The following is a 16,760-nucleotide window of genomic DNA, read 5'->3' as shown; positions in this document are numbered from 1 at the left end:
CTAATACTATGACTATGGCCTCTTGTCCTGGACTCACCCACCAAGGGAAACAACCTTTCCACATCTACTCTGTCCAACCCTTTCAACATTCGAAATGTTTCTATGAGATCCCCTCTCATTCTTCTATATTCTAATGAATACAGTCCAAGAACCGACAAACGCTCCTCATATGTTAGCCCCTGCATTCCAGGAATCATCCTTGTAAATCTTCTCTGAACTCTCTCCAACATCAGTACACCCTTTCTGAGATAGGGGGCCCAAAACTGCACACAGTATTCCAAATGAGGTCTCACTAATGCCCCATAGAGCCTCATCAACACCTCCTTACTCTGATACACTATTCCTCTTGAAATGAATGCCAACATAGCATTCACTTTCCTTACCGCCGATCCAACTTGGTGGTTAACCTTTAGGGTATCCTGCACGAGGACCCCCAAGTCCCTTTGCACTTCCGAGTTTTGAATTTTCTCCCCATCCAAATAATAATCTGCCTGATTATTTCTTCTTCCAAAATGTACAACGGTACATTTGTCAACGTTGTATCTCATCTGCCATTTCTTTGCCCACTCTCCTAAACTAACTAAGTCTCTCTGAAACCTTTCCGTTTCTTCAACATTTCCTGCTTCTCCACCTATCTTGGTGTCATCCGCAAACTTAGCCACAAAACCATTTAATCCATAATCCAAATCATCGATACACATTGTAAAAAGAAGCAGTCCCAACACCGACCCCTGTGGAACACCACTAGTAACCGGCAACCAATCAGAATAGAATCCCTTTATTCCCACCCTTTGCTTTCTGCCTATCAGCCAATGCTCCACCCATTTCAATATCTTTCCTATAGTTCCATGGGCTGTCATCTTATTAAGCAGCCTCTTATGCGGCACCTTATCGAAGGCCTTTTGAAAATCCGAATACACAACATCCACAGCCTCTCCCTTGTCAATCTTACTTGAGATTACCTCAAAAAATTCCAATAGGTTGGTGAGGCAGGATCTTTCCTTCATGAAACCATGCTGGCTTCGGCCTATCTTGTCATGCACCTTGAGGTATTTCATAACCTCGTCCTTGAGGATTGACTCCAATATCTTTCCAACTACCGATGTCAGACTAATAGGTCTGTAATTTTCTTTTTGCTGCCTCCTTCCTTTCTTAAATAGCGGAACTACATTTGCGACCTTCCAGTCTTCCGGAACCATGCCAGAGTCTATTGATTCGTGGAAGATCATTTCCAATGCTTCCACAATCTCCAAAGCCACCTCCTTCAGAACCCTTGGGTGCACCTCATCCGGACCGGGAGACTTATCTATTCTTAGTCCTCTTAGCTTCCCAAGCACTTTCTCTCTGGTAATCTTGACTGCACCTTATTCTATTCCCTGATACCTCAGGCTATCAGGTATATTGCTCATGTCTTCCACTGTGAAGACTGATGCAAAATACTCATTCAGTTCCTCCGCCATCTCTTTGTTATCCATTATAATTTCTCCAGCATCATTTTCAATCGGTCCCGTATCTACCCTTGTCACTCTTTTACTCTTCATATATTTAAAAAAACTCTTAGTATCCTTTTTTATGTTTATCACCAACTTCCTTTCATAATTCATCTTTTCTTTCCTAATGAATTTCTTAGTTTCCTTCTGTAAGTTTTTAAAAGTCTTCCAGTCCTCATTTTTCCCACTATTTTTTGCTTCCTTGTACGCCATTTTGTTTGCTTTTATTTTTGCCTTAACCTCTCTCGTTAGCCACATTTGTGCCATTTTTCCATTCATGATTTTCTTTTTTCTTGGAATATATTTTTCCTGCATTTTCCTTATTTCTTGTCGGAATTTCATCCAATTCTGCTCTGCTGTCCCTCCATTTAGCTTACTTTTCCAATTGACTTGGGCCAGTTCCTCCCTCATACCATTGTAATTTCCCCTGTTCCACTGAAATATCGATACACATGATACCAGCTTCTCCTTTTCAAATTTAAAACTGAACTCAATCATATTATGATCACTCCTTCCGAGGGGTTCCTTTACCTCCAGCTCCGTAATCGCCTCAGGTTCGTTACACAGCACCCAATCCAAAACAGCCGGTCCCCTGGTGGGCTTCTGGACAAGCTGCTCCAAAAAGCCATCCTGTAGGCATTCTACAAACTCCCTCTCCTGAGATCCATTACCTTCCTGACTTTCCCAATCCACTTTCATATTAAAATCCCCCATAATTATCTTGACATTTTCTTTCTGACACGCTTTTTCTATTTCCAGCTGCAACTTGTAGTCCACATCCCGAGTGCTGTTTGGAGGCCTGTATATTACTGCTATTAGTGTCTTTTTACCCTTGCCATTTCTTAATTCTACCCATAAGGATTCTACCTCTTCTGATCCTATGTCCCTTCTTTCTATTGATTTGATATCGTTACTTACCATCAGGGCCACGCCGCCCCCTTTACCTACCTTCCTATCTTTCCTATACACTGTGTATCCTTGGATATTCAGCTCCCAATCACATCCATCATTTAGCCATGACTCGGTGACGGCCACAATGTCATATCTTTTAACCTGCAGCTGTGCAGCAAGGTCATCCACTTTATTTCTAATGCTGCGTGCATTTAAGTACAGTACATCTAGATCAGTATCTGTTGCCAATTTTGCTATATTTCTATTTTGCAGCAAATTATCCTGTATAGTCACCGGCCTGTCCTTCTTGTCATCTTTGCTGCACAGTATTTTTGACTTATTTCTATTTTCCTCTTCCTCGACCCTAACACCTTGGTTTCCTTCCCCTTGCTAACTTAGTTTAAACCCTCCCTAACAGCTATATTAAACAATCCCGCCAGGATATTAGTACCTTTTGAGTTCAGATGTAATCCATCTTTTTTGTATAAGTCATACTTTCCCCAAAATAGATCCCAATGATTCAAGAATTTGAAGCCCTGCCCCCTGCACCAGTTACTTAGCCACACATTCATCTGCTTAATTCTGCTATTCTTACCTTCATTAGCGCTCAGCTCAGGCAGCAATCCTGATATAATTACTCTGGAGGTCCGGCTTTTCAATTTTCTTTCTAGCTCCCAGTAATCTTTCTTCAGGACCTTCTCTCTTTTTCTGTCTATGTCATTGGTACCTCTCTCTCCTCAGAATACTCTGGACTCGATCTGAGACATCCCATACCTTGGCACCAGGGAGGCAACACACCATCCGGGTATCCTTGTCCGGCTCGCAGAATCTCTTGTCCGTCTCTTGATTTCGGTACTGGGCAGAATGCCAGAGTCTTGTTCACTGTGGTCCTCCTCTGTCAGGTCTGCCTCTTCAACAGTATCCAAAATGATATATCGATTTCTGAGGGGGACTGTCACAGGGGTGCTATCCACTACCTCTCTATAGGTAGAACCTAGCACCTCCTCACTTTCCCTAATTAGCCGAAGGTCATCAGTTTCCATCTCCAGCTCCTTAACACGGTCCTTCAGGAGCCTCATCTCAGTGCACCTGGTGCAGATGTAATCCTTGTAATCTGGCATGGTTTTTTTCTTCTCTGTACAAAGCACATGTTAGGATAATCTTAAAATATTTGTGTGTATTTCTTTCAATGCATTAGAAGCTGTCATTGAGTTACCGTCAATTAATTCAGAGGTTAAATGAAACATCTCATTTTAGCTGAAGTCTATGTTTATCACTAATTTAAATTTTATGTTCTAACTGTAGTTTGTCATTCCTGATTTTCCTGTTGCCTGCCACTTGAATTCTTCCACCCCCTTCCACTCAGAACCGTCAGTGTATGGCATTCATTCTATACTGTTTTAATGAGGCCCAATACAAACTTCAAGATTAACAAATCATCTTCCCTCTGTGCACGGTGAGGCTTTCCAGATTCAGTATTGAATTCTCCAGATTTAGTTAACTTGTTCCTTCTATCTGTCTCAGACTGACCGTTTCTGCCAATCATAGAACACAGAACATAGAATAGTACAGCACAGTACAGGCCCTTCGGCCCACAATGTTGTGCCGATCCTCAAACCCTGCCTCCCATATAAGCCCCCACCTTAAGTTCCTCCATATACCTGTCTAGTAGTTTCTTAAACTTCACTAGTATATCTGCCTCCACCACTGACTCAGGCAGTGCATTCCACGCACCAATCACTTTCTGAGTAAAAAACCTTCCTCTAATATCCCTTGAACTTCCCACCCCTTACCTTAAAGCCATATCCTCTTGTATTGAGCAGTGGTACCCTGGGGAAGAGGTGCTGGCTATCCACTCTATCTATTCCTCTTATTATCTTGTACACCTCTATCATGTCTCCTCTCATCCTCCTTCTCTCCAAAGAGTAAAGCCCTAGCTCCCTTAATCTCTGATCGTAATGCATACTTTCTGAACCAGGCAGCATCCTGGTAAATCTCCTCTGTACCCTTTCCAATGCTTCCACATCCTTCCTATAGTGAGGTGACCAGAACTGGACACGGTACTCCAAGTGTGGCCTAACCAGAGTTTTATAGAGCTGCATCATTACGTCACGACTCTTAAACTCTATCCCTTGACTTATGAAAGCTAACACCCCATAAGCTTTCTTAACTACCCTATCCACCTGTGAGGCAACTTTCAGGGATCTGTGGACATGTACCCCCAGATCCCTCTGCTCCTCTACACTACCAAGTATCCTGCCATTTACTTTGTACTCTGCCTTGGAGTTTGTCCTTCCAAAGTGTACCACCTCACACTTCTCCAGGTTGAACTCCATCTGCCACTTCTCAGCCCACTCCTGCATCCTATCAATGTCTCTCTGCAATCTTTGACAATCCTCTACACTATCTACAACACCACCAACCTTTGTGTCGTCTGCAAACTTGCCAACCCACCCTTCTACCCCCACATCCAGGTCGTTAATAAAAATCACGAAAAGTAGAGGTCCCAGAACAGATCCTTGTGGGACACCACTAGTCACAATCCTCCAATCTGAATTTATTCCCTCCGCCACCACCCTCTGCCTTCTGCAGGCAAGCCAATTCTGAATCCACCTGGCCAAACTTCCCTGGATCCCATGCCTTCTAACTTTTTGAATAAGCTTACCGTGTGGAACCTTGTCAAATGCTTTACTAAAATCCATATAGATCACATCCACTGCACTACCCTCATCTATATGCCTGGTCACCTCCTCAAAGAACTCTATCAGGCTTGTTAGACACGATCTGCCCTTCACAAAGCCATGCTGACTGTCCCTGATCAGACCATGATTCTCTAAATGCCTATAGATCCTATCTGTAAGAATCTTTTCCAATAGCTTTCCCACCACAGACGTAAGGCTCACTGGTCTATAATTACCCGGACTATCCCTACTACCTTTTTTGAACAAGGGGACAACATTCGCCTCCCTCCAATCCTCCAGTACCATTCCCGTGGACAACGAGGACATAAAAATCCTAGCCAGAGGCTCAGCAATCTCTTCCCTCGCCTCGTGGAGCAGCCTGGGGAATATTCCGTCAGGCTCCGGGGGCTTATCTGTCCTAATGTATTTTAACAACTCCAACACCTCCTCTCCCTTAATATCAACATGCTCCAGAACATCAACCTCACTCATATTGTCCTCACCATCATCACATTCATCCATCTGTGAACTTTGGTTCAATATTTATTTTTCCACGGTACAGCTTTATCTGCTGTGTATGATCCATAGCCCTGTTATTAGTAACATACAACACAGGCAAAGGATAATCTGTCTCTAACTGCAATATAAAACCATTTGGTCTCACTCTACCAGAGATATACCTTTTGTCTTTTCTATCCCTTGACACTTATTTGTATCTCTAAACTAACTATTTTTCTTCTTTCCTGGCTCTGACAAGGTGGTTTGGACTTGAAGTTTTAACTCTCTTTCAACAGATATGGCCTGCCCTTCTGATCTGATAATTTTAAAATTTCAGGTTACCTAATTATCAGTTCCTTGCTCTTTGTGGACCTCCGATCTAAATTTGCTGCGAAGTTTCCTGACATTGCAGTTAGTTTTATACTTCAATTCTTATTTAGCTATCTTGAAAATTAGGTATTGGACTGTCCAACAGCACACCCACTCACTTTTTGAAATCATCTTTGTGGTGCTTGTGTTTTGCTCCTTTGTAATGTAATGACATGAACCTGCCAGCTGAAAGTGCTCTCACATGTCAGGCATATAAGTGCAGCGGAATCAATCTGTTAATCAGTTACTTGAGTTATACTTCTGATAATCTCAAAATAATTATGTGGCATAACTTTGAACAAAAGAACTAATTTGACAGCAGCAGAATCACTTTTGTCATTTAATCACTCGTGGCCTACTTTCTATCACCTATTGTTTCATGTTCTCAGCTCTTTCACTTGCTAAATTTTGTTAAAAACAGTGTTCTTTTGTGTTTCCATTTAGTGGATGGTAGAGCTTGAAAAATTAACTGTTTCTGAATCCTGATTTTCCTTGTGTTTTAATTCAGATTTTCAGAATTCAGCAACACAAGAGATACTGCAGATGCTGGAAATATTGTGTGTATTGTTTCAGAATTCGGTGTTTTATTTCTGCTTTACTTTGTGACTGAATATAATGGTGTTCAGTAATTAATTATGAGTGCAAAATGTCGTTAGTAATCTGGAGCAAAAACTTTGCAATATTGGGCCAGAGGAAGAAGAATTGTTCTCTAATTAGCTAATGTGAGCAAATTTGATTCTACCATTCAGTGCCTTATCGATGAAGATAACATTTTTTCAGGTTTTGTTTTAGTTGTTCTTCTTGACAGCAAGTATGTTAGTTCTGATGATGTGTTGCTGATGCAAAACATTGACTGATTCTCTTTCCACGTATGCTTCTTGACTTGCTGAGCTTTTCCAACATTTTCTGTTTTATATTGGAGTAAATTTGATAGTTGAGTGTAAAGTCATGTTTTAGATTTTAATGCAAAATCTGTTCTGTTTTTAAATGCAGGCCGATCAACTGATGTTTGCTTTGCATTTTGTCCGTGGAATGCATCCAGATCTTTTCCAAGAAAATGTAAGAAACTAATCTTCTTTATTGTAAGAAGCAATTTAGATGTGATTTGTAATCATCACTTTTAGTGGTGGCATTCCCATTACTTGGTAAAAGTCAGAAAATCCTGATGTAGAAAGTTGACATTTGGCCCATTATGCCTTTATACAATCTTTTAAGTAGTGTTCCACCAAGTTCTGTATACATTTTCTTAATATTCCTCTGATTTCTTTCTATTGGGTGATAAAGCTCAGTTTCAGTCATGTCAGCACATTTCATTTTGGACTTTGAACTTCTTCTGAACTCTTCTCCTAATGCATCATTTGTGAAAAGATCTTTTTATATTCTGACCCTCTATATTTCTTCCAATTTGTATGGATCTACACGATCCCTTCATAATCTCTCCTGTAATGTTGAAAGTTTTCGTTTTCATCATATCTATTACTCTTGCGTGTAAACGAGTATATAATGAATAATTAATGGATTGGCCAAAATATATTTCAGTGATCTCTCAGTTGCAGATAACATTGGCAGCCCTAGACAACATTGCTCTACTGCAAAATTCTCCTTAAGCATGAAAGAAGCACAGTCACTTCTAATACATTTATTATACTTACGCTAAAATGCTGTTACCTCAAAACTTACTCTAATGGGACACTCCACCACACCTTTTTGATTTCTATTTTTATTTTGCTTTTTGCTTCCAACTATTTTGTTTATAGTTTATCTTTAACACAAATGTCATATGGAATTAATGCCGAGCAAACAGAATATTAACTCTAACAATTTGTAGCCGACCTTGCTGCTGTTTATGCAACACACATCAAAGTTGCTGGTGAACGCAGCAGGCCAGGCAGCATCTGTAGGAAGAGGTGCAGTCGACGTTTCAGGCAGAGACCCTTCGTCAGGACTAACTGAAAGAAGAGTGAGTAAGGGATTTGAAAGTTGGAGGGGGAGGGGGAGATCCAAAATGATAGGAGAAGACAGGAGGGGGAGGGATAGAGCCAAGAGCTGGACAGGTGATAGGCAAAAGGGGATTCGAGAGGATCATGGGACAGGAGGTCCGGGAAGAAAGACAGGGGGTGGGGGGGGGGGGTTATGCACTCCAGAATTACTTTTATTATTTCAGAATGGTGTTTGCGTCCCTGTATTTGCTTCAGAAATTTGTGTTCCCTATTACTTAGTTTTTCTAGAAATCATAGTTAATATATGGAGAAAGACCTGGGAAAATCTATTGCAATATGAGGTAGTCAACCAAATATTTAACCTTGTTTCTCTCGCTGCAGATGCTATCTCATATCCTGAAGATTTCAAACATTCTCTGTTTATATGAGTTTGATTTTCAACATTTCTGGTTTTTGTTGCTGTTTGAGTAATATTGACAAAGTAAGCTGAAAACAAGGATAAAAAATGCTAGAAATATTCAGCAGGCCAGATAGCATTTATAGAGATAGTACTGAAAGTTAATGTTACATCATTTCTTTTAAAAGTCCCTAATCTAACTCTGTCTTTCTTTTTATATTGATGTTACCTGATATACAGAGCATAAATAACGTTTTATTTTTTATTCAGATTTCTAGCAACTGCAGTATATTATTTTTGTGTTCCCAACTACAGATAAATATGTATAATACTGCTAAGCTTTGCAAAAAAAGGCAGGAAAAAAATTCTAGTTCACCTTGTTTTGTTTTATAAGGGAAATCCAATTATACATTCTATGCTTTAACACCTTCTTTAGGAATGGGATGCATTTACTGGTTTGATTGTTGGAGACATGCTTCGGAAAACGGTAAGTCTTTATTAAATAGAGGATCCTATTTTAGATTTTATAATAATGTTTATATAATATTTTTTTTGTTTTTGCTGAGGATTGCAGGAGGTGCATCAACTGAGCATTTCATCCAGCCATGTGATAGCACAATTTGGGAAAGAATTTTAGGCTTTCTATCCAGTGCAAATGAGCATTAAGGGTTTGGCTTGATTATATACAATATACTCAGCTTGAGAAGTTAAAAGCTACTAATTTCCAACGTATTTCTTGAACTTGACAGCCTCAGACCCAAGTGCACCAACTGATGTGAAGGGGAAGAATTTGATGCATTTACTGTAATCTTCCAAACTGCCTTTTGGACTATCCCAGAGAATTAAAACGTGGCAAGTGTAGAAAGTAAAGCGAGGGAAAATAGGAAGATAGTTATCTCGAGATTAATTAACAGCAAAATGCTGGAAGCCATTATTAAATATAAATAACATGTAGTACCAGAAGTCCCAACACACTAGACCACTGTAATACTAAGATTAGAAAAGCCTACCGTTCCATGCCCAGACCACATTTCAGTAAGTCGGATCACTTGGCTGTCCTCCTGCCTGCCTACAGGCAGAGGCTAAAGAGCAAAGCTGCAGAGATTAGGGCAACAAGGTCATGGGAGGCAGAGGAGCGGTTATAGGATTGCTTTGAGTCGGTGGGCTGGGCTGTGTTCAAGGACTCGTCTGTGGATCTAAGTGAATACCCCATGGTTGTAACGGACCTTATTAAAACAACTGTACAGGTGTCCCCCGCTTTTCGAATGTTCGCTTTACGAAACCTCACTGTTACGAAAGACCTACATTAGTACCCAGTTTTCACTTTCAGAAGGTGTTTTCACTGTTATAGAGGAAAGGCAGCGCGCGATAAAAAATCAGCGCGTGATAAAAGGCAGCGCGTACCCTGAATAGCCACTCTCCCCCAGATTCGGAACGGCATTGCTTAAACATGTTGCATTGAGCAGTCGTTAGCAAGATGAGTCCTAAGGTGTCGGAAAAGCCTGAAAGAGCTTGTAAGGGTGTTACACTTAGCGTAAAACTAGACATAATTAAGCGTTTCGATCGTGGTGAACGAAGCAAGGACAAAGTGAGTTTGGCTTGTGGAAGCTGACGAAGATGATGTTGAAGAGGTTTTGGCATCCCATGACCAAGAACTGATAGATGAAGAGCTGATGCAATTGGAAGAGGAAAGGATAACAATTGAAACCGAATGCAGTAGCGAAAGTGAAGTCATCCAGGAACTGAACGTGAAGCAGCTGCATGAGATTTTCGCTGCAATGATAAAGTACAACTTTAATTTTGAAAGGGTACGTAGGTTTAGGGGATATTTGCAGGATGGTTTGAGTCCTTACAAAGAACTGTGTGATATAAAAATGCTCGAGGCTCAGCAGTCAAGCAAGCCTTCCACATCAGCCACAGCAGACGACGAACCTCGACCTTTGACATCGAGGCAGGCAGTCATAGGAGAAGATGAGCTGCCTGCCCTGATCGATGATGAGATGACACCCCGTGTCCCACCACCCAAAACCCCGGGCCCCGGTCAGATATTGTACCGATTCGCGGAGAATGCAGCGGTAGCCGGGAGGCACACAGCACGTCTTTAAGAAAAAAGCTGAAATAAGCATGCTAATTAATTAGGTGCCGCCTAGCACGTAATTGTCGACCCAGATCAGTGCCGATGCAATCGTCAATCGCCTCTGATCTGCGCCGACATTTACGTGCCGGGCAGCACCTAATTAATTAGCATGTTTATTTCGGCTTTTTTCTTAAAGATGTGCTGTGTGCCTCCTGGCTACCCCTGCGTGCTTCGCGGCAATGTATCAGTCGGCGGCCTGTAGGGTAGGGGCCACTGCACCACCCCAACCTGTGACAGCTCAGTCTATCACACCATCATCAGTGTGCTCGATGTCTTCTCAATTCCCGTAAGTGATACTACACTGTACATACATTATTTCTACTTTATAAAGGCTGTGTATTTTTACGTGCTATTTGGTATGATTTGGCAGTTTCATAGTTTAAAGGTTACTGGAAAGCGCGTTTATGCCAACAGCGCTTGCGTGAGATTTTCTGCCAAGAGCGCTTGCGTGAGATTTTCGCTACAGAGATCTGTGTAGGCAATCATTGTAGAGAAGTATTTCTACTTTATATAGGCTGTGTATTTATCATACCATTCCTGCTTTTACTATGTGTTACTGTTATTTTAGGTTTTATGTGTTATTTGGCATGATTTGGTAGGTTATTTTTGGGTCTGCGAACACTCACAAAATTTTCCCGTATAAATAAATGGTAATTGCTTCTTCGCTTTACGACATTTCGGCTTACGAACCGTTTCAAAGGAACGCTGTACCTTCGGATGGCAGGGGAAACCTGTACATGACTGTGTCCCCACAAAATTTTTCAGCGTCTTCCCAACGCAGAAGTGCTGGATGAACCGTGATATCCACAATCTGCTGAGAGCCAGAGCAGAGGCATTCAAGTATGGGGACCAAGAAAATTTCAAGGGACCCAGGTTCAAAGTTCAAAGTAAAATTTATTATCAGAGTACATGCATGTCACTACATACAACCCTGAGATTCTTCTTTTTTTAGGTACAATTTCCAGAAAGCCACCTCATGGGTGAGGGTGGCAATTCTGGACTAAACTTGAATCAATGAAGGATGCTCGATAGTTGTGGCAGAGCTTGAATACAATCACCTCTTATAAGTTAAATCAAGCAAAAGGTGGCAGTGGCACTTTGCTTCCAGATGAGCTCAATGCCTTCTATGCTTGCTTTGACCATCAAAACATAGAGGAACCATCTCAAACTCCCACATCCCCCCCATGATTCTATGATTTCAGTCTCTGAGGCAGACGAGCAAGCAACCTTCAGGAGGGTGAACCTACGAAAAGCATCAGGCCCAGATGGCATACCTGGCCAAGTACTAAAGACATGTGCTGATCAACTGGCTGGTGTTTTCCCTGAGATCTTTAACCTCTTGCTTCAGTCGTGTGTGGTACCCACTCGTTTCAAACTGGTTTCAATTATACTGGTACCCAAGAAGAGTGTATTGACTTGCCTCAATGACTATCGCCCAGTTGCACTTACATCCACAGTGATGAAGTGTTTTGAGAGGCTGGTGGTGAAACATATCAACTCCTGCCTGAGAAGCGACTTAGATCCACTCCAATTTGCTACCAGAGCAACAGGTCCACAGCAGATGCCATCTCATTGGCTATTCAGTCAATCGTGGAACATCTGAACAGCAAAGATACATACATCAGGATGCTTATAAATGGCTACAGCTTGGTATTTTGTACATCATCCCCTCAAAGCTAATCAATAAGCTCCAAGACCTTGGCATCAATACCTCCTTGTGCAATTGGATCCTTGATTTCCTCACTTGCAGACCCCTGACAGTTCAAATTGACGACAACATCTCTTTCTTGATCTCCATCAGCGCAAGTGTGCTTACTCCCCTGCGCTACTTACTTTGCACTTACGATGGTGTGACTAAGCATAGCTCCAATGCTATATTCAAATTTGTTGACAATAACTCTGTTGTAGACCGAACCAAAGGTGGTGACGAATCAGCATATAGGAGGGAGATTGAAAACCTGGCTGAGTGGTGCCACAGCAACGACCTCTTACTCAATACCAGCAAGAACAAGGATTTGATTATTGACTTCAGGCGAAGGAAAGCAGAGATCCAAGTGCTGGTCCTTATTGGAAGATCAGAGTTGAAGAGGGTTAGCAACTTTAAATTGCTTGGTGTTACGATTTCAGAGGACCTGTCCTGGGCCCAGCACATAAATGGAATTACAAGGAAAGCACGGCAGCGCGTCCACTTCCTTAGGAGTTTGCAGAGATTCGGCATGACATTTCAAACTTTGATAAACTTCTATATATGCGTAGTGGAGGGTTAATTGGGTTGATTCACAGCCTGGTATGGAAACACCCATGCCCCTGAATGGAAAATCCTAAAAATGTAGTGGATATGGCCCAGGCCATCATGGGTAAAGCCGTCCCCACCATTGAATACATCTGCAGGAAATGCTGTCACACGAAAGCAGCTGGATCGTCAGGGTTCAGGAACAGGTTCAGGAACAGTTATTACTGCTCAACCATCAGGCTCTTGAACCAAAGGAGTCAACTTCACTTAACTTCTCTTGCCCCATCATTGAAGTGTTCCTAAAGCCATTATTTATTGGATATTTATTGCAAACTTATTTATTTATTTTTTTTCTTTTTGTACTTGTACAGTTTGTTGTCTTTTGCACACCGCGTGAACGCCCAAGTTGGCGTGGTCTTCCATTGATTCTATTTTGGTTATTATTCCATTATGGAGTTTTTGATTATGCCCAGAAAGGAAATGAATCTCAGGGTTGTACATATATGTACTTTGACAATAAATTTATTTTGAACTCCGAACTTTAAAGGAATAATAATAGGGTAGTGAGATGGTCATAATGTGGTAGGCTAAGTGAATATAGTTTTTAAAACATAGAAAACCTACAGCACAATACAGGCCCTGTGGCCCACAAAGCTGTGCCGAACATATCCTTACCTTAGAACTACCGAGGCTTACCTATAGCCCTCTATTTTTCTAAGCTCCAGGGAGCATTCAGGAGTCTCTTAAAACACCCTATTGTTTCCGCCTCCACTGCCACTGGCAGCCTATTCTACGCACTCACCACTCTGCGTAAAAACACAGAAGTAGGCCTTTTGGCTCCTTAAATCACCTTTGCCATTCTATAAGATCATAGTTGAACCATTGTTTCAAGTTTACTTTCTTAACTGATCCCCATACTCTCAAATCCCTTAGTGTCCAAAAATCTTAGATCTAAATGTGGAATTATTAGCCTAAGACTTTGTCATCTAGTTTTAGCCTCTCTAGCTAGAGGACACAACCTCTTGGATCTACCTGGTACATGGGAGGAAAGTAACTGATGGCATGGTTACATAATTTTTCTATTGGTATGATTGTACCACTCGACCACCTGCTTACTAATATGTTATACTGGCCCATACTGACTTGTTTTCACTTCTGCCTGTCAATCACTCACAGAACCTCTTGTGTGTTAATGAGATTGTATTCCTCTAAACTCTGCTGAATGCAGCAAAGTTTTTACATGATTTCTTCTTATCCCAAGAGTAATTGGTAAGTCCATGTTGCACCGACTTGGCTGCCAATCTACTTCAACAATGAATGCTAAAATGGCACACATCACTCCAGTTGAGGTTTCACCAGAGACTTGTGGAGTCTCATCAATGACTTGCTTACCTTTTGCACTCCAGCTCCCTTACACATAAGACCAGTATGTCATTTGCCTTCCAAACTGTTCAAGAGAACTCTGTATACTATATTTTCTTATTGAAAAATATACTGATTTTTCACATTTACTATATCCTATTTTATATTAATTCTGTCGTCTTCAAGCCTAAAGACTTCACCAATCCACCTCATGGCTTCCTTCTGACCTCACAGTTCATGTCTTAAACAAGCTTTCAAATCTGGATATATTACACTGAGCATTTTCCCTATGCAAAAGTATAAATTATGAAGAGCTGAGAGAACTAGGCTGATCTCTGTTTGTAACACGCTGATAAATTGTAATAACAATATGTCAAAAAGAAATTCTGTTTCACTAACCAAGTAGCTTTACTTGCCAAAATAACTAGTATAGTGTCATGGTCCGGATCGGGGTCCCTTTAAATTTAGCTTGTTTATGTTATGATCCGGACCGTTGATTCCCTGTTTTCCCGTGTCCCTCGACTTTGGTGATTAGAGGCAATTAACGCTCGGCTGAACCGGTAGTTTATAGTCTCCGGCTTTCAGCCGTTCGGCGCAGGAGTGTCTGCAAAATCTTCCAAGGTACGGTGTGCCGATGTCATCTGGCTGGAGCAAGCCTAGTCTCTGCCGAAGCGAGTGCCGGTAATTCGCCCTTCCTCACCGGAGCAACCCTGTCCAGTTACCTAGCCAAACCGAGCCTGCAAAGTTTCCTCACCGAGGTGGGACCGTCAGTTAACCCACTGGAGGGAATCAAGAACTGCTGTCTACTGTTCCTGGGCTGAGTCGAGCGCTCACCACTACCCGGAGGCTCCAAGTCAAGTCCTGGCTCCGGTGGCATTCATGCTCCAAGTCAAGTCCCGGCTCCGGCGGCATTCTAGCACCAAGTCAAGTCCTGGCCCTGGCGGCATTCAAGCACTAAGTCAAGTCCTGGCCCTGGCGGCTTCCCAGTTCTGAGTCAAGTCCTGGCCCTGGCGGTCTGTGATTCCTGTCCTACCCCCTTGTCTGAATCCCTTCTCTGCTCCTCTCGCCTCTAGCCCTCGTCTGCAGCCCCCGCCTGCACTTCGGTCTAGTTCCATCGCTGGAGCTAGATAGGTACTGTCTGGTGTTCATTCGTGTTGGTCTTGTCTTGTCCTTGCCTCCGTGGGGTAAGTCAAGCTGTCTTGTCGTTGCCCCTCGGAGGGTCATGAGTCCTGGCCCTATGTCCTGTACCCAAGGAGGGGTCCCGACTCTGTGTTCTGTGTATGTGTCCATGGTTCCATGTATCTGCTCTCCCGAGACCGAGGCTCTGTGTTCCCATGTTCCTCCTCTCCCTAGCCCATGTCATGTCCATGCCTGGCTCTGGGGTCCGAGCCTGAGGCAAGACCCAGGTACTTGGTCCTTGCCCAGTCTCGGGCTCGGAGTCCATACCCTAGCCTCTTCATGTCTCCTCTAGTTCTGGGAGCCGATTCCGAGTCCTAGCCCAGACCCTTGGTCCCAGCCTGGTCGTAGTCCTGAATCCTTGTCCAGTTCGCTACTCCTGCTCCTGCCTAGCTCTCATGGTATTGAACAATAAACTAAATCTAAGTAACCTCACAAGATGTGCCTTGCATTTGGGTCCACCCTTGCTCCCAATGCCCCCACCAGTGTGACATATAAATAGGGTGGATAGTGTAGATAGTAGCCAGAGGCTATATTATATGATATATAGAATTTTGAAAGGCACATGGTAAGTGAAGGAAAAATGGAGTAAAGGTATTAGCAAGGAGTCAATTTTTTCATGTGTGAGACACCAATGTTCAAAGCCTAAAATAAATTTATTATCGAAGTACATGTATGTCACCATATACTGTCCATTTTTCCAGCTGATCCAGATCCCACTGCAAGCTTTGATACTCTTCCTTGCTGTCCACTACACCCCAATCTTGGTGTCATCTGATAGTATGCTGACTCAGTTTATCACATTATCTATTGTCCAGATTGTTGATATAGATCAGAAACAATAGTGGACCCAGCACGGATCCCTGCGGCACACCACTAATCACAGGCCTCCAGTCAGAGAGGCAACCATCTACTACCACGCTCTGATTTCTCTCATGAAGCCAATGTCTAATCCAATTTACTACCTTATCTTGAATGTTCAAGTGATTGAACCTTCTTGATTAACCTCCCATGCACTACATTGCCAAAAGATCTTGCTGAAGTCCATGTAGACTACATCATTGCCTTGCCTTTATCAACTTTCCTGGTAACTTCCTTGAAAATCTCTATAAGATTGGTTAGATTTGAGCTACCAGGCACAATGTTATGTTGACTATCAATAATCAGTCCCTATTTATCCAAATACTTATCTATCTGGTCCCTTAGAATACCTTCAAATAATTTACCCACTACTGATATCAGGCTCACCTGTAATTTCCTGGCTTATACTTAGAGCCTTTCTTAAATATTGGAACTACATTAGCTGTCCTTGAATCTTCTGGTACCTCACCTGTGGCTAAGGATCCTTTAAATATCTTTTCTAGGGCCCCTGCACTCTCTGCACTAGCCTCCCACAGAGTCTGAGGGAACACATTGTCAGACACTGGGGATTTATCCATCCTAATGTGCCTCAAGACAGCAAACACCTCCTCCTCTCTAATCAGTATATGGTGCATGACCTAATTACTGCTTTGGCTCACTTCTATAGACTCTGTGTCCATCTTTCGAATAAATACAGGTGCAAACAGTTAGTTTAATATCTCCCC

The 16,760-nt window shown here is 42.2% G+C and overlaps 1 protein-coding gene across 9 annotated transcripts in view; it reads left to right on the top strand.

Annotated features, from left to right (window-relative positions):
* The window catches only part of dync2h1 (dynein cytoplasmic 2 heavy chain 1), a 474,884-nt gene that overhangs the window by 283,304 nt on the left and 174,820 nt on the right, over positions 1–16,760 (top strand). For all 9 annotated transcript variants that reach the window (XM_072263133.1, XM_072263132.1, XM_072263135.1 and 6 more), the window contains 2 exons: positions 6,923–6,988; positions 8,703–8,753. In XM_072263133.1, the coding sequence (XP_072119234.1) occupies positions 6,923–6,988; positions 8,703–8,753 (117 nt within the window). The remainder of the gene's footprint in view (positions 1–6,922; positions 6,989–8,702; positions 8,754–16,760) is intronic.

The sequence above is a fragment of the Mobula birostris genome, chromosome 7 (assembly GCF_030028105.1).
Source record: "Mobula birostris isolate sMobBir1 chromosome 7, sMobBir1.hap1, whole genome shotgun sequence".
In the NCBI taxonomy this organism is placed as follows: Eukaryota; Metazoa; Chordata; class Chondrichthyes; order Myliobatiformes; family Myliobatidae; genus Mobula; species Mobula birostris.
Note: the sequence above shows the minus strand (reverse complement) of the source record. Positions and strands in the feature narration are given on the sequence as shown.